Source organism: Colletotrichum destructivum, chromosome 5 (genome assembly GCF_034447905.1).
Source record: "Colletotrichum destructivum chromosome 5, complete sequence".
NCBI classification, from domain to species: domain Eukaryota; kingdom Fungi; phylum Ascomycota; class Sordariomycetes; order Glomerellales; family Glomerellaceae; genus Colletotrichum; species Colletotrichum destructivum.
Window position 1 is genome coordinate 163,844 of NC_085900.1, and position 16,479 is coordinate 180,322.

Consider the following 16,479-nt stretch of genomic DNA (forward strand, 5'->3'; position numbering starts at 1 on the left):
TCAAGAGATAGGTTATGCAAATCGTCCGCCAATGCCGACACTCTCCAAGCATAAGCAAGTAAGAGTACTCTGGCTATCTCTGGTTGCTGCATTAGCAGACAGGCGACAACCTCCAAATAGGGCAATAAGACACTGCCAATGCGCATAGTGGTTAGAACTCCGGAAACAAGTAAACGCAAAGTACCGGCGAGTTGACCGCGGTGAGTTATCTCGACTGGTTTTGCTGCTGAAACGCGTAAAACGTCCACAGCTCCGAGTGCAATAAGTTACAACATGCCGTATTGCGATTTCGGCACAGTTGTCTCAATAAAACGAACGTCCGGTATTGAATTCGAAGATACAACCCAACACTCAAAGCCCAAGGTCTTTTTTTACGTCCTCTGCCCGCAGATGTCCTGCATAGTCGCTCAACAACCTCAAGCTAAGCTTCGCGTTGTGGCTCGACCAATCGACAGTCAGCACAAGTCTCACATAAAGAATGGCGAAAGCATGACAATGCTGTCCCTAAAAAAGCGACGCAAAGCTGAGCAAAGTTTGGTTCGCCTGGTCAGCATTGAAAAGTTGCAAATCAAGGGATCTGGACTCGCATCATTCGTCCCCTCTCATTGGACTGCCGGTTCTGCAAAGTGCTGCTACGCCGATGTTACGCCACCTCCTGGCATGAACCACTCAGCTTGCCAGAGATTGTGGTCTGTAGCTTCTTTGGCAATAGACTCTGATGCATCTCGAGCTTCACCCACGTGGATCGTCGGAACTTTTTGAACTGCAGGCTGAACGAATATCGGGCCCGTGCGATGCCGCGACCCTACAGCGTAAAGGTTGGGTTCGCTAGGCGTTCCTCAGATGTGACGTGTCCAATAGCACGTCGGCCGAGGTATTGGAAACACTCATGCCATTGACCTGTTTCGAAACGAATGTGCGAACGGCGGCGTCCACACTTGGCTGCTTTGAGCGAGAAATGCCATGACAGGCGATCGTCGCCTGCAATCACCGTACGAACCGGTTCACGCACGGTTGTCTTGAACAACCCACATTTGGACGGAGAACGCATCAGTGACTGGGGCGCGCTGCAGCGATTTGCCACGGGGGCAAAGCCGATAGATGGCATAGAAGCACCGACAATACATCAGAGTGGCGGCGGATGATCAAGTAAGTCATTTATTGAATTTCGTTAAGGCCCTTATGAGGGGTGAGAATGCATTTCAGGATATCTTGGCAAAGGCGATGATGAGGAGAGGAAACAAGTCCGTCAACGGCGGTGTTTCTCTCCATGTCTTTTCTTCATGTCGTTCGCTCGAAGCGGAAACAAGGAATTGCTTAGATGTTCATGCATAACAACGATTGACGCAGAGAAACAGAAAGAGGGGGGCCCCCAAAACTTGTTGGTGGAAAGAAGGGTTAGACGTTCATGAAGGGAACAGCAACGGCATCGTTACCGGAAGCCTCCCTGGGGGCCTCCGTTGTTCCAGTAGCCCTGGTTCGCGCCCTCGTGGCCACCGTTGCCATAACTCTGCTGGCCGCCGAAGCTATGATCGCTGTAGCCCTGAGAGGGTGGGCTCATGGGCGGAGGGCTGTGTTGACCGTCGGGCGACCCAAGCCTGGAGTATCCGCCGTGGGAGGCGCTGCGGCTCGGGGCCATGGGAAGCGGACCTGAAGGCGGCATGCCGGGGCTCTGCGTCCGCAACGGAGACAGCACTTGTCCCCGGCCGTTGGGCGAATCGCTATACGCGGCCATGCCGACCGCGGCTCCGGCGCCAGCCGCGCCAGCAGCCATGGGGGCGGCGTCCCAGACATTCTTCTCCTGGGTCGCGGGGACGCTGTAGGTGTTCTCCTGAACCATGCCGTTCTTGCTGAATTCCGCGGCGTTGTACTCGGTGCCCGTCGATCCGGCGAAGGAGTCGGGGTCGACACCGCGCTTGTGGAAACCCTCGAGCTCGAGGCGCTCGTTCTCGGCCCTCTGAGCGGCAAGCTTTGATTCGGCGGCACCGCGCCTGCGCTGGCGGATGAAGTACCAAAGACCAAAGGCGATGAGAGCGCAGCCGACGCCGACGCCTCCGGCATACACTGCGGTCTTCGCGGTTGGATTGAGCTCATTGAACTTCTCGCTGACGGACTTGCTTGGTTCCGCCAGGAGAGCCTCCTTGACTGTCGAGTTGCCCCTGGCGCGCGAAGTTAGTACGGCGCCCTGCACAGAATGCCCGGATTGAGGCCGACTTACTCGGTAATCTTGATGCTCTCCCACGAACCCGACTTATCCCCGAAAGAGTACTCCTTTCCAGAGCTGTAGTCTGTCACTTGCGCCGACTTGACGTACATGGTGTAAGGACCGGCGGCATAGTCGGTTTCGCCTCCGGCCCATTCCTGGGTCCCCTTGGCCATGCGGGGGTCGCCGCCCGCCCAGATACCGAGGCTGAGGCGCATGGGCGTCTGGGGGTAGGCTTGGGAGTTGTTGGCATCCTTCGGGAGAAGAGTCCGTACGTTGTTTCCGTTCACCCACCACTCGAGCTTCTCTTTGGTCCAAACACAGGTGTAGTTGTGGAATTCGTCATGGATGCTTCCCGTTACAGGGTGCTCGTCGCCGTTTTGCCAATCCTCGACACCCTTGCCGAAGAAGTTGCTCAGGGCATCGTTCTTGATGCCGAGAAACTCCCAGTCGATCTCGTCCAGTGTGTCGCTGAGCCACATCATCGAGCTCACGATGCCCTTGCCTTTGGCGGCCCTTAGGTGAATTTCCGTGCGGCCCCAAAAGAAATAAAACTTGGTCCGAATCGTAGGAGAGTCGCCCTGCTTGCTGATGGTAAATTCGGCCCCGTTCTCGGCGGTGTACTTGACAGGTCCCACAGTCGTCTCCCAGGCATCGCTCGACGGTGTCGAGTTGAAGTTGAAGTTGTAGTCCATGCCGAAAGCCGGGTCGGCAGGACAAGTCGTGTTCATCGGGTTGCATTTGGTTGAAACCTGAGCGAGTGCAGGCTGGGCAAGCGATGCTAGCAGCGCCACTGCTGAAAGAGCGTATTGAGACAGCATGGCGGTCGGAATCGAGTCGTAGCCGCAAAGGAGTTCAAGCAATTAAGGGCTCTGGTGGGCCAAAGTATCGCTCAAATCTGAGGCGTGGGCTATCGCACGGGACGAAGTCCAAATGATAGAACAAGAAGCAAGTCGGTAGAACACGGCGCACCTGGCAACGTGTAGGAGATGGAATGAGTGAATAGTCTCGAAAGATAGAGAGAGAGTGTGTGTGTGCCTGTAGTCGGCAGTGAAGGAGCGTAAGAAACACAATATCACAGAAGGGCCACCGTCATATTGGTACGGCAGGATGAACAAATGGAGTTCTCTTTGAGAGAACGGAAGGAGTGAAAAGCCGTGTTGATGGTGGTGGGGTTTCAAAATTGAGTTGGAAAAGAGGGTGTATATGGGCGCTGGTACGAATGTTACTCAGATGGACACTGGGCCGAGGAGACACGGAAGCACAGACAGATTTAGTTAACAAATCGGGAGGGGGATGGATGCAATGACAGGAGCAGGAGGGGACGGCCTCATCTCAGCGTATCCGAAGCGGAGACCCAGAGGCAAAGACAGGCCAGGGGATGCTGGGATCGCGACAAGCAACATGGTGATTTAAGGGGGTGCCAATGTCTGTTGCTCCTCTTTCGGTTCCTGGAGTTGCATCTGCAACGGGCAGCGTTTCCGCACCAGAGCCAACCAGGATTAGCGTCTTAACTATCGGTCGAACCAGAGGCGAGTAGCAGCCCTGGCCTGGTTCGTTGTGGCACCGGCAGTGCAAGGTTATCGGAAAGGAAATTATTAGGCAATTGTTAAGCGACCAGCTGGGAAACTCTGAAGGTGATCCCAAGATTGTTGGTGGACCGCCCTTCTACATTAGGATGGGGGCAAAAGCCCTCGTGATTCGGCAAGTTGCGTCAGAGGTCAAGCGTAGAAATGCCTAGTTTCCTTATCCTGAGAGATATCCTGCACTATCTCAGACTTAACAGCCGGTTGGACAAGTATGCGGATCCGGAGAGAAAGAAAGTGTGCAACTCTACGAATGGAGCAAGGTTTGAGACAAGGGTCGAATCAATCTCGAGACACCTGCCCAAATGAAACGACATTTGCCAAGCAGTCACCCAAAACATCCAGTCACGTCATGATGCTCTTGGGAAAGAGTACTCCCGGCACGTCCTCAACGTACACCTTGGCAGGTGTTGTACCTAACACTTGTTGGAAGAAAAACCAGCCAGTGCTCGAGACCCAAAGATGAAGAGCCTTTGGCCTGGAAACCCAATTCCGCGGCCTGCCGGTTTCTAGCCTGTGCTAGTTGAGCATGACGGATGCATACATAGTCACGGGGACTATTTGACCGTGAAGCGACCAACAAATGCACCCCAATGCGTACGGTGGCTCGCCATTGACGGAGTCGGCAGACCACGGCTGGATCATGATGACATGGCCGTCTGTCAATATTAGATACCTGGAGGTGTCCGTATCACAAAGGTGGTAAGAGCATGTATAAGGTCGGCTTTCGCCGACGGCGATTGGGATCTGCAGGCTCAGAGGTCCGACTCATGAAGAAGCGCAAGCGCGATGGGTCCGGACTGAGATTGGATTCCGGTAACACGAATGGATTGAACGTGCATGTGCATGCCTGAAAGCTCTCGTCCGGCGGTGGAACGTCGCGTCATAGCCAGTCCATTGCAGTTCTGCGTGTCGGGATGCCGCGCTGGCGACGAAAACTGTTCGAAGATCGAACGGCAGTTTGTGGAAAATGGATGGAGAATGTGGGAGAGACCATACGGTGAAGTGAGTGCTTAAGATGTGAGATTGGGCAGAGAGTGTGAGATGACTAAGGCTACAGAGGCAAAAGGCGAATCTTCGGGTGTTCGGCCCAGCAGCGGGCCCAAACGCCCGGGTCAGGGCCGGCCGAGATCCATATTCTTAAATGGCTGCGCAGCCGCTAAAGCACAGGGTTTTTTCTTCTTTCTTTCTCGGCCATGGCCGCCGTCTTCGTCACAGTCACAGGCGGCCGGCTCGGCCAGACCGATGTCGGACCAAACCCCAAACCACACCGAGTTGTACGCTTGGTTTACACCCGTCGTTCCAGTTGCCGAGTCGAGAGGAAATGGACGCAAAAGGTCGTCGGGAAGAAAATGCTCTACGTGAACATGCCCTCGATGGCGGTTCTATGGCAGATCTGCAGATAGACTTAAACAAGTCGAGGTTTGCCCTGCATCCGTAGAATGCCAATACCAATCTCGGCAATCTATCCGGTCCAAAGCCCACATCGTCCCCGAACCTCACCAAACAAAGCGTGACTCACGGCAGCCCAGTCCGGTCCCGATTACGCGGCGGTGGGTTCCTCGACACGGGCGCTTACCCCGAGAGGTCATAGTCGTGCAAAAAGCGCCGTGTCGAACGGCAAAACGACATGCCCAGATGCGATAACGCAATATCAACCCCAGACACGGCCGCGGGATCAAACCAGGGAGTTTTTTTTTTCAGCCGCACTCCATTCATATACCGGCTTGGACCCTTCCTAGCCTCGTCTCTCGCCTACCCTCTCCCTTGTCTCCCCTTTCGACTCCGATTTTCGTCAACGGCTTCGAATCTGCTACTGCCAACTGCCATCATCAACATGAGTGCACAGAACGGCCTTCGAGTGGGTGACTCGTCCGACACCGACCTCGGAAACGAACAGCAGACGCGCGATGCTCCTTCCAAGCGGACCGTTGTCGATTGGCTCCGAGACGATGTCAACATCCGATACACCGATATCCCCGTCCTCGCCTGCTGTCTGGTGTCTGGTTTGTGCGACAGTGTAGCGGTCAACGCCGCCGGCGTCTTCGTCAGTATGCAAACAGGTCAGTCAAAAACTCTCTATACCTCCTCAGAGTATCGTGGCGTGATGCTAATCTAGCTATAAAAAAAGGCAACACCATCTTCATGGCCCTTGGCGCCTCACGTCTGCCGGCCGGCGAGCCGCTCCTCTGGCTCAAGTCTCTCAGCTCCATCGCCGCGTTCTGGCTCGGCTGCTTCTTCTTCTCCAAGTCGAGGCACATCCACCCCAAACGCAGAAGCACCCTCGCGCTCTCGTTTCTTCTCCAGGCGTCCCTCATCTTCCTCGCCGCCGCCTTCGCCCAAACCCGTCTCATTGCCGACTTTGGGGCCACATCCGTCCAAGGTTCCGACTCAAACCACGAGTTCAAAACCTCCGAGAACCCTCTCGTCATGGTCCCGCTCGCCCTCCTCGCTTTTCAATTCGGTGGACAGATCGTCACCAGCAGGATCCTGGGCTACAACGAGGTCCCGACCAACGTGCTTACCAGCGTCTACTGCGATCTCCTCTCGGACCCCAAGCTCTTTGCGCCCCTCAAGGAAAATCCGAAGCGGAACAGGAGGTTCCTGGCCGTAGTTCTGCTTGTGTTGGGAGGCATCCTCGGCGGTTGGTTGCAGAGAAGCCAGGCTGGCATGCCCGGGGCGCTTTGGATCTCTGGTGCTGTTAAACTAATTATTGCAATCGCCTGGATGGGCTGGGCCAGTAACGAGCCAGCGGAAAGCAAGCTTGAGAAGGGTGTCGCAAAGTCATAAACGGAATCGGTTGCTTGTTCAAGGCTTGAGATGTCAGTGGGGGTGGCCAGGATTGTGGTTCAATTACCACCTCGCAGACTTGGTCGTAACGCGGGGGGAAGGATGCTGCGATAATACCCTTGAGTAAGAGGTGTCTTACTCTACTTTTTTTTTTCCAACAGATGTTTTCAGCAGATATTGTTGATTGATGTTTCGCCCCAATGTTTTCGCGTGTTTCGAGTATCCAGTTAGGTTCCTCTTGGCTTTCCAACGGATGAGAATGCCACACTGAGCGGCTCATGCTGCCATCGTCTTTGACTTATCGAGATACCTTGAAGGCTATGTCGAACGCCACTCAAGATTCTTGGCACGGGTTCCTTTGGACGTCTCGAAAAAGTTCACCCTGACGGCTTCTGCACTATTCGCCATACTCAGGTAAGTTACGCATCACCATTCTTCCGGCAGCATATCCAGGTGAGAACGGCGACGAACAGCTAGGAACCGCCGTTTCGAGAAGAGTTGTCGATGTCTAAATATGCCCGGCATTTGTTCGGTTCGTAAACATTGAGTCATGGCTGACCGACTTTGGATCCATATGTAGTTTCCTGTCCTTGAATCTCTCCGCAAAGTTTCCTTGAGCCTTTGCGTCTCTTTCTAGCCGGAGAAGGTTCCTGCATCCGTGTAAGGATATTTCAGCCTGTCGATTCTTCGGCACTGATCAAGTTGTATAGGCTACCCGGGACATGGAGAAACCTCTAGCAAGGAACTTTCACTCGGGCATTGCTTTGGTTTAAGACTTTCCCACAAACCAAGCCTAATTCGTCCAACCTATCCTACACAGTCGATTCGTCAGCCCTGGCGTAACATCGATTCACGCACTACCGGACTGGCCTTCGAGGAAGTGTATCCCGCCGTGTTCCCAACATGAGAACCTAATTGGTAATCAGTGTAAGCTGGCACCTCAGATGGGGGTACTACAAATTCATTCCCCCTCACTAACCGAGCGTTGTAACTTCAATATCGCGACCGTAGCCGAGTCACAGCATTTCGGGGGGGCAAGCCACATCGTCAACGAGCCTTCCCCAATCGTCATGTCCGCCGTTGGGAACCAACCCGTCTCAAACCAGAACACCTGAACCACTGCCAGCTCATCAAGGCCACCTCGTCACCGGAAAGCACCCCTTGCATCCGAGCACAGCCTCTTTTTGTGCCTACGCTCTCACACATCTACACCACCAAAGATGTATGTACGATGTCATGACCTGGACTTCTCCCCCCTTGTCAACTTAGCACCGTCAAACCAGACTGGTCTCGGGGGTGAGAGGACAAGACAATTCCTGAGGTAAGACCCTGCAGCACCCGACCCAACTAGCAAACTGGGAGGAGGGAGAAGGTGGCTGGAATCTAGGGGTCCATCCACAAGAGGCTAGACCGCCGGCATCAACAGGTCTCCAATTGGTCAACTCACCATGACCTCGACCCCTGTCTCCCATCCTGTCCGTCAGTCCTACCCTTGACGTCACCGACGAAGGTGATCTTTGACCGCCGATCGCGACAAACCTGTTTGGGGTCGCACAGCACCAACCACGACGCTGCCAAAGACTGATAGAGTCGCGGAGCTTTGGACTCCTTTCCTTCACTAAGGGGCGCCAGGAATGGGTGATGGAGAGCGTAGAGGGCTTTGGGATGACCACCTTGGCATCATTGTGCAGCAATAACCCATGCCAGATTGCCAACAAACAACCGCTGGCAGGATCTGTCTCGGCACGGGCGCCCGCCATGCAACGTACCTTACTTCACAACGTCAGCTCTCGAGGCCCCCTAGTGTCAAAAGACGAAGAGTGTAATGAGAACAACAAGCATGGGGAAGAAGGAATAGGAGGGGTGGTGGGCAGTCGAGACAGATATAACTGCTTCTCGTTCCCGCCCAGAGATTTCTCTTCCGCCTTATCCAGCATCCTAAGCCTTCGCCCTCGTCACTGTCCACGCAATCACCATCCACAACCATCACTACCAAGCCCTACAAGGAACCCCTAGTCCATTCTTCCCTACCTCCCTCCCGGTCATATCCACTACATACCCAAATATAAAATAAAAATGCCATTCTTCGGAGGCGGCCGCCGCGAGCCATCACCCGAACCTGTCCGGGAACCGACCCCACCACCGCCGGAGCCCCGTCGCCACGGCCTCTTCGGCTCCCGCCGTGAACCCTCCCCAGAGCCCGTCCACCACCACCAACCCGTCGCCGAGCCCACGCCTCGGAAGCACGGTCTCTTCGGCTCCTCCCGCCGCGATCCCTCCCCGACGCCCACGACCCGCACCTCGGCCACCTCGCGCTCCTCCCTGTCGTCAACGACCTACCACACCTCACCCGACGGCCATCACCACAATGGCGTCGGCGGTGGTGGGGGAGGATCCATGTTCCGTCGCTCAACGGACGCGTCGTCCGGCCGCCGCGGCATTCTACAGAAGTTTGGTGGCGCCGGCGGCGCCGTAGAGATGGACCCAAGTATTGTCCAGGCCCGCGAGCGTGTCATGGGCGCTGAGGCCGCCGAGAAGGAGGCGGACCGCGCCCTGCTTGCCGCCCGCGAGAGCGTCATCGCTGCAAGAGCCGAGGTGCGCAGGCTCGAGGAAGAGGCGAAGGAAGAGGCGAGGCGGGCCAAGATCAAGCAGTACCACGCCCGCGAGGTTTCCAAGCGCGGCAAGGCCCTCGGCCGTACGTTTTCATCCCTGTCCCTTGCGCAATGTGTCGATGAAGCTAACAGAGCACCCTAGGCCACGGTGACTAAAATCCTTCACATCTTCGGTAGACATCTGAAGGAGGCAAACTGTCCACAATTTCCTTTTGTTCTTCATGAGGTCATGATTCATGTCATGGTGTACTGGCAACGAGACAGGAGTTAAACGCGAGCGAGATTAAATCCCCTTCTGCCTAGTGTATCTGTATTACTACTTCATCGCTCACTATACGAGCGATTGCGATGATTTTGGGGAATTTTGGAAGAAGATACTGTACTACTAGTCTAAAACCAAGACAGCTGGCTAAAATTTTTCATCATCCTCAATCCTGTTGTGAAATTTCCCCATTAAATAAACCACGGTGTGGATAATCCATCTGACAACACTTTGTGGTGGCATGACGCATAATCTCGCCTCCTGTGCTGCAGCCCAGACTTTCTGGACAGTGTCAGCCTGGAGCCACTGCGTTTGTCGTGGCCTGCATCGTTATACAACACGGAGCTTTGATCTGTCCAAGCCTGCTGTGCATACGCGGCTCGCAAGGCAACCGCTGATCTTGTCTTTAGTGCAGCGCAATTATGTGGTTAGCCCAAGGTTTTCGCTTCCTCGTAACTGATCCCAAGTGATCAGCCCGATCTCCAGTCCGACTGCAACGGGTCATCGACTGGCTCCGGGCTTCGGCTGCCGATCGGGGGTGTCCCCGGAAGCTCTTGGCCTGGACACCCGGCAAAGGCCACTCATTCCATCTCCAACTCATTCCCGCGCACAGGAGCGTAAACGAAGACGGCGGCGCCTTGGTTTCTTAACGGGTCGCTCGTTGGGTTCCCGATATTCCAGAACCATACGCGAGCTGTCTTAGAGCTTGTGTCCGTGTATGGCCTTGCGAATCGTGACCCAAGCGTCCATGATTCCCAGATCACCAGCCAAAGAGGTTCAGTTCGGCTTGTACCTGGACGTTTGTTTTCATTAAGCATCATCTAGAGATAGCTTTTGATTGCTTATACAGGCCAATGAAAGAGTCTGGAGGGAGAGTGACTGCTGTTGCCATCCCCCGTCTGAGAAATCTAGTAGCCAGTCACATGCATGTGCCATCCTCCTGCCACCTACAGCACACCATTCCTCGGTGGCCATGCTGCCCGTCTTGTATACGCAGTAAAACCCGAAAGCGACAAGAGATGAAATGAAGCCTGCCCCCAACCCCGTATGTGCATTGAGAAGTGAAGCGGGTATTTACAAATTTGCTCAAAGGTGAGTGCTTGGTGCCCAGAGGTATCGAGAAAGTCGCGTCAACCACAAACGCATAAAGTGGCTGACGATGAAAGAGAAACATCGCGTCTGCCCAAGGAGCTGGACAAGCTGGAATAAAATAAAGTAGTCGGGTAATGCGAGGGGGTGCAAATTCGAGGTGGAAAGGACCAATCCGTGGGAACGCCGACGCCTGTCCGAGTAGTGCAACACTGAAAATGGTATTCCGATCCCGTCCGAAACAAGGTCCGCCCGTTCGATCGTGATCGTGACCGTGAGAAAGTGAAGAATGTCAAGAGCGCAAAATGCGCATGTTGGGGTGCGTGATTCGTTCACATGACGACGCACTGAGATTCCTCGCGATCCTTCTTGACACTGAGTGCGACGCGGGCGGCCTCAGTGAAGGCCTCGTTAACGCCGCGGTTGCGCATAGCGGAGCACTCTAGGTAGCGGAGGGCGTTGATGCGACGGGCGACCTCCAGACCTTGCTCATAGTTGATCATGGGACGTTTTTCGCGCTGCTGGCCCTCGGCGCCCTCCTCCTCCTCGTTGTCGGCCTCGCGAAGATCGCACTTTAGGGCGACCAGAACGAGCTTGACGCCAGGGCAGTTGTCGGCGATCTCGCCAACCCACTTGCTCTCGACGTTCTCCAGGGAGTCTTTACTGTCGACGCTGTAGCAGAGCATGATCAAGTCGGTGTCATCTGCGCGTAGTCAGCTAGTGTTACTTGATCCGCCCTTGTGGATGACCCTACCGTAGGACAGGCTGCGGAGGCGGTCGAACTCCTCCTGGCCGGCAGTATCCCAGAGGGAAAGCTCGATGTGGACATTGTCAACAAAGATATCTAGGGAAGTCGGGGTCAGCAGGCAGATTGGCGAGTGTAGAATCGCGACAAGGGTGTCGGGCGACGAAGCGCATTTCGCAGGTACCGGGAGGAGGATCGCGTACCGTGGACGTAGTTCTCGAAGACGGTGGGCTCGTAGACAGTCGGGAAGTAGCTAAGTTGGGTCAGCATTTGAAGGAAGAGTCCTTAGGAGGTTTGCCCACCCCTCCCAGCCCTCGGTAGGCCAGGAAAGAAAGGCAGCCGAACTCACCCTCTGGTAAAGACGTTCAACAGAGATGTCTTGCCGCACGCGCCATCACCGCTACAGGTCGCAAAATCAATCAGTACAGAGTCCCTAGGCTGCAGCCAAGCCAAGCACAAGGAGGGGTTGGAAGTTAGTCTTACAGAAGAACCAGTTTGCGCTGGACAGTCTTGGATCCTCCACACAAAGGCATGATGGGCTATTGTTTTCTTGTTGGGTGGCGGTTGTCTGTGTCTGAGGAAGATCCGATTTTGAGAAGGCGGGATGAGGGATGACGAAGAAGTGAAGTCGATGAGATACAAGGAGGTTTGCTTGTTCGCAGAAAGCAAAATAAGCTGGCAACCTAGCAGAGAAATGGTCGCAGGCTGTGGTTTGTTGGTGCAAGGGGAAGGTGCCAAAGAGGTGGTGGTTCGTTGATGTTGTTTGCAGATGGGTCTGACTGGAAAAAGAAGCGTAACAAAGAACGGGCTGACAGGCTGTTCAGGGAAGAAGAGGGTGGACTGGATGGTAATGCGGGAGAGAAAGTACGATTGGTTCCTTTGAGAGGGTGGCTTGGGAGAGGGAGTGGAATGCAATGGCGGGGGAACAGATGGAAGGCAGATGCAGGTTTGGCAGTGTCACAGTCAGAATCTGCACCTTCTCCTTGGGGTGAGCAAAGGGCGAGGCCGAAGCGGAGTGGCGCTTGATGATGGATTAGAAGAAGCAAAGTGAGGGAAAAGTGCAGGTGCAGCAGGTGCAGTAGCAGTGCTGATACGGATACAGTAGAATTGAATGGGGGATGGATGCAAAGATGCAAAGATGCAGGAGCGGGAAATTGGGCTGGGAAATGGTATGCTTCTCGATTGGCCGAGATGAAGTCAGAAGGGCTCCAAAATGGAGCAGCAGAGAGTAAGAACGGACAAGGTCAAGTACCCTCCCTGTTGCTGGGGTTGGCCTGGGAGGAAAAGGAGGGAAGGGGACGCTGGGACCGAAGCGGGCTCAGGAGGGAATCGGCTTGGGAGGCCACTGAACTTGCCTTAGGTAGGTAGATAGATACATAACAACCTTGCAGAGGTGCGGAGCGCGGGTATAGAGGGAGGGTACGCTCCAGCAGCAACCACAAGCACCAGCGCCAGCGCCAGAGAGTGGAGGACGAGAAAGGGGACCAGGGGCAGCGTTAAACGAGAGCATCCACCAGCCAGGGAAACAAATGAGGAATGGATGGGGCACACTGGATTGGTGAAATGAATGTCACTGGCACTGACTGAGCGCATCGTATCCACTCCAAGCAGCAGCTGCATGCACTATCGGATTAGAGACATACTCTAGCAGGAAATACGGAAGACAAAAGGAAACGCAGGCCATCATCGTCATCATCATCAACATCCCCAGACAATCTCATCGCAGTCCCATCCCCCACCCCTTCACTCCTTACCTGGCCCAATCGTTCCCCATTGCCCGCCTGAGCCTCTCATCAAAGGAAAAGAACAACAGGAATTCGATGTGAGCTTGATAGAGCAGAAGGCCATCTCACCAATGAGTATCTGTACAGAGGATACAGAGTATGACCAAAGTTGATGATGGCGCTGCGGTGGCGTTACGGGGGCCCCGACTTCAAGTCCGTTAAAGCCGCTCTTGTGCCTGGGCATCGTCTCCCTAAACATGTACCTCCACATGCAAAACCGGAGGGGGAGGATACCTGAAGTTCTCGTACCAAACCACTCGGCTTAAAGAGGTGCGCCCGGGCTCGGCTGCGTTGGCGCTGAGAGGTCATAATTCATAGTCCCTATGAACATGGTTGCCTCGCACCCGCTCCTTCGTCCGGCAGCTGCTGCACCCTATTCCGATCGCAGTCTCAGATCGTCAAAATCCCCGACCTCTCTCTGTCCAACCTAGCCCTCACTAGTAGGTACCTAGGTATTGAAAAAAATTAAAAACCTTACGCCATATTCTCGCTGTCACTCTCGCTTTCAGTTGACATATCTAATCATAGCGTACTCTCGTGGTCTTTTTCTGATTCCTACTGCAACTTTCCTCTTCGCCTTCCATCAAATCCCCCCTCTGTCTCTATCTCTATCAGCCGATTTAAAAAATAACACATAAAATAACCTCGATCGTACGACTCATTCGTCTTGACATCGTCATCACCAATTCCCCCAAGGGCCAAGGAAAGAACCCGGCATACCCACCTCATCTGTCCTGTCACAATCAAAAATCAAAAATACATTACGGAAACAGAAAACCCGCACCGTGGGCCAGGGAAACCACCGCCACCTGGAACATGCATATCCCGGCAGCACTCCCGTCACAAAGCGCCGAAGCTCGACTCGAAGGGAGTACCGAGAGCGGCGATTTGGAGCCAGCCAGTCCGCCAGGCCGCGCAATGGTCCAGGCCTACTCCATTGTGTAGACTGCACAACCTCCACCCCTTTGCGTCCATTTTCTGCCACCCAGTGTTCGTATACATCATGAACGAAACCGAATCCAGAACCTCGTCTGCACCACCATCCCCTTCCCCCTCTTTACCCCTCCTCGCTCAGCCTCGTTCCAAGAAACCATCCAACCAAGAGCCTCCTCATCAGATAATGGAGGTGGCATCGTCAACCTCCCTAACGACACAACCCCTGCACACTGAACTGTGAGGCACAGCCGAGAACTGTGAGTGTGACGCTGGTCACACCGCCAAGCACTGGCTTTCCACTCCATCTGGTGCTTCAGGAGCCGGACGCTAAACATCCTCTCCGCCACAACGGCTGTGCCCAAACGATTACACACCAAGGAGACGTTACGACGGATAACCTGCTGTCAGTGCATTCGAGCTTAGCAACAAGAATTTCGTGCCTTGATGGAATCAATGGGACAGGAATAAAAACAATCTTTCATCATTCCTCAGCGACCGTCCAGTGTCGCCCCGGGGTGGGTATTTAAGATACGTGCTAACTCATCCGCTCATCTGCAGGCGGATGCATGCTGCTCAACATTCTAGAAGGACGCTTGATGACGTGCAGCCAGAAAACTTACATCCCGACGTGTTCTGCGGGGGGGGGGGTCCTATCCCATAATAAACCCTTCGTGAAAAAAGTTACCTTCCAGCCATCTTCCCGTGGGCCGTCGGGCTTTGCCGAGTCGATCCATTGGCCAATGCTACCAAGGCCCGTTCCCCTCGTATCGTACTTGTTGTTCTGCGCTTGATGTGGATAAGTAGTAGTAGTGTAGGCACCGTGCTCCCTTCATATCCCCTTCTACATGTTCTGTAGCACTGTACGGTGTGCCTAGCCGAAGGGTACCCGCGAGCCGGCCAAGTGGTGGCCGAGATGCTCCGCACGCCGCCCTCTCAGTCATCGTCCTTTTGCAGACCTTGCCTGCCGCGGCCCATCCTCTCTCCCAGGCTCATGTTGCCGGCTTTCCGGTGCAGGCCGTTGACGAACTCCCTGTCGCCGTACTTGGAAGACCGCTCTCTCGCCTGGTCGTCGGCCTCGCGCGCGGCCTTCTCACGCTCTGCCAGCGCCGCTAGCCGCCGGACTCGGTCGGTATCGAGGTCAGAAGCCGCCGATTGCATCGCTGCTAGCTTACGTGCCCTTTCCTCATCCGCAGCTCCGTTGTCCGGTTCTTTGTCACTATTGGCACGACCGTCGGGTCGTCTGTCCCGGTCTTGCCGCCGATTGTCGTAGTTCCTGCGGCCTCGGTACCCCGGTGCGTCCCCGGTTCGGTCATCCCGCTTGTCGCTCCCTTGAGGTGACCTTTCTCGTCGTCTGGCGGCACGACCTTCGTCGGAAACCGATCCAGGCCTTCTTCGTTCACGGTCCCCACGGCGGTCGCGGCGGTGTTGCCTGCCGTAGTCGTCCTTGTCGCTATGATCGCGTCGGCGTGGCGATCTCGATCTCGAAGACCGTCTGCGTCGATAGCTGTGCTTGTCCTCGGAATCGCTGCGTCGTCGTCTCTCATGGCGGTCCTCGTCTTCAGAGTCGTCTCTCCGCCGGCGCGGACTTCTGGATCTGGAGTAGGACCGCCTCCTCCGTCGGTGCCTTTCTTTGTCGTCGTCGCCATCGCGATGTCTATGATGATGCCTTCTCTTGTGCTTCTCTTCTCTGTCCTTGGACTTTGACTTGTCGTCGGCGATGCCCATAGATGCCAGCAGCTGTCTGCGCTTGATGGGATCATTCATCATCGCCTCGTAGGCGGCTTGCTCTTGTCTCTTGATGGCGAGCAAAGGGTCTTCCCGGACCTTGGCTGCGGTATCTCTTGCTGTGTTGGCCGCCTGCAGTGCCATGAAACTCTCCTGTCCAGCCTGCTTCTCTAGATTTTTGTGCTCCGTACCCTTGAGCAAGTTATCGATGCGGCGCTTGCCGAGGAGGTAGCTCTCGCGCTCCTCTGTCGTGCCAGTCTGTCCATCGGTGGGGCCGCTGTAGAGAAACTCGACGCGATCGACTCGTTTGGTGTGGCCGGCGGCCTCAAGCTTCTTCTGCAGCTCTTCGCGCTCGCGCTCTTCCTTGAGTTCGTTGATTCTCTGCTGTGTCTTCTTGCGCTCCTCGAGGGCCTTTCGTTCCTCCTCCCAGACCTTGGCCTGGTTCTTGATGAGGGAGGGATGGAAACTCTTTTTCAGGTTGAGATCGCCACCCATGTTGACGACTGTCCCTATGGGTTTTTGAAATGGTTCTCGACGGTTTTATGGGCAGTGTACAATGTCGGGAAAAGGGCTCGTGGTGGCAGGCGTGGATTAAATTTCGAGTTGTAGAAGAACGGCGACCGATACGGCTGTTGGTCTGGTTAAGGCGGTTGGGAACGAAAAGTTGCCTCCCGCCTCCCGCTTCCCGTCTCGCTTCTGCGTGGCCAGTGCGCAATCTATTGTGTTTGGTGGGCCCTTCCAATCGAT

At 55.0% G+C, this 16,479-nt stretch overlaps 5 protein-coding genes across 5 annotated transcripts; 2 read left to right on the forward strand and 3 right to left on the reverse strand.

The window, feature by feature from the left end:
- Window positions 1–1,149: 1,149 nt before the first annotated feature.
- CDEST_07637 (Putative glycoside hydrolase family 16, concanavalin A-like lectin/glucanase domain superfamily) lies at window positions 1,150–3,410 on the reverse strand. Its single transcript, XM_062923796.1, has 2 exons — window positions 2,219–3,410; window positions 1,150–2,159 (listed from the first exon to the last, which is right to left on the reverse strand). The coding sequence occupies exons 1-2, from the start codon at window positions 3,022–3,024 to the stop codon at window positions 1,433–1,435; spliced, it is 1,533 nt and encodes a 510-aa protein (XP_062779847.1). The 5' UTR covers window positions 3,025–3,410; the 3' UTR covers window positions 1,150–1,432.
- A 2,084-nt stretch (window positions 3,411–5,494) lies between these two features.
- CDEST_07638 (uncharacterized protein) lies at window positions 5,495–6,579 on the forward strand (the record flags this gene model as incomplete). The annotated part of the gene is made up of 2 exons (XM_062923797.1): window positions 5,495–5,852; window positions 5,921–6,579. Exons 1-2 carry the CDS (start codon window positions 5,627–5,629, stop codon window positions 6,577–6,579), a joined length of 885 nt encoding a protein of 294 aa, XP_062779848.1. The 5' UTR covers window positions 5,495–5,626.
- Window positions 6,580–7,177: 598 nt separating this feature from the next.
- On the forward strand, window positions 7,178–9,619 carry CDEST_07639 (uncharacterized protein). Its single transcript, XM_062923798.1, has 2 exons — window positions 7,178–9,274; window positions 9,334–9,619. Exons 1-2 carry the CDS (start codon window positions 8,656–8,658, stop codon window positions 9,345–9,347), a joined length of 633 nt encoding a protein of 210 aa, XP_062779849.1. The 5' UTR covers window positions 7,178–8,655; the 3' UTR covers window positions 9,348–9,619.
- A 578-nt stretch (window positions 9,620–10,197) lies between these two features.
- On the reverse strand, window positions 10,198–12,501 carry CDEST_07640 (Putative small GTP-binding protein). The gene is made up of 5 exons (XM_062923799.1): window positions 11,771–12,501; window positions 11,637–11,687; window positions 11,491–11,540; window positions 11,297–11,386; window positions 10,198–11,245 (listed from the first exon to the last, which is right to left on the reverse strand). Exons 1-5 carry the CDS (start codon window positions 11,818–11,820, stop codon window positions 10,875–10,877), a joined length of 612 nt encoding a protein of 203 aa, XP_062779850.1. The 5' UTR covers window positions 11,821–12,501; the 3' UTR covers window positions 10,198–10,874.
- Window positions 12,502–14,472: 1,971 nt separating this feature from the next.
- CDEST_07641 (Putative CBF1-interacting co-repressor CIR domain, pre-mRNA splicing factor) lies at window positions 14,473–16,373 on the reverse strand. Its single transcript, XM_062923800.1, has one exon. The coding sequence runs from the start codon at window positions 16,225–16,227 to the stop codon at window positions 14,941–14,943; it is 1,287 nt and encodes a 428-aa protein (XP_062779851.1). The 5' UTR covers window positions 16,228–16,373; the 3' UTR covers window positions 14,473–14,940.
- Between the last annotated feature and the right edge of the window lie 106 nt (window positions 16,374–16,479).

Coding starts and splice junctions, on each gene's coding strand:
- CDEST_07637 (XM_062923796.1), bottom strand. CDS start 3,024: ATGCTGTCTCAATACGCTCTTTCAGCAGTGGCGCTGCTAGCATCGCTT. Junction 2,160..2,218: donor GAGAGCATCAAGATTACCGA/GTAAGTCGGCCT, acceptor TTCGCGCGCCAG/GGGCAACTCGACAGTCAAGG.
- CDEST_07639 (XM_062923798.1), top strand. CDS start 8,656: ATGCCATTCTTCGGAGGCGGCCGCCGCGAGCCATCACCCGAACCTGTC.
- CDEST_07640 (XM_062923799.1), bottom strand. CDS start 11,820: ATGCCTTTGTGTGGAGGATCCAAGACTGTCCAGCGCAAACTGGTTCTT. Junction 11,688..11,770: donor CAGCGCAAACTGGTTCTTCT/GTAAGACTAACT, acceptor TGCGACCTGTAG/CGGTGATGGCGCGTGCGGCA. Junction 11,246..11,296: donor CCTCCGCAGCCTGTCCTACG/GTAGGGTCATCC, acceptor GACTACGCGCAG/ATGACACCGACTTGATCATG.
- CDEST_07641 (XM_062923800.1), bottom strand. CDS start 16,227: ATGGGTGGCGATCTCAACCTGAAAAAGAGTTTCCATCCCTCCCTCATC.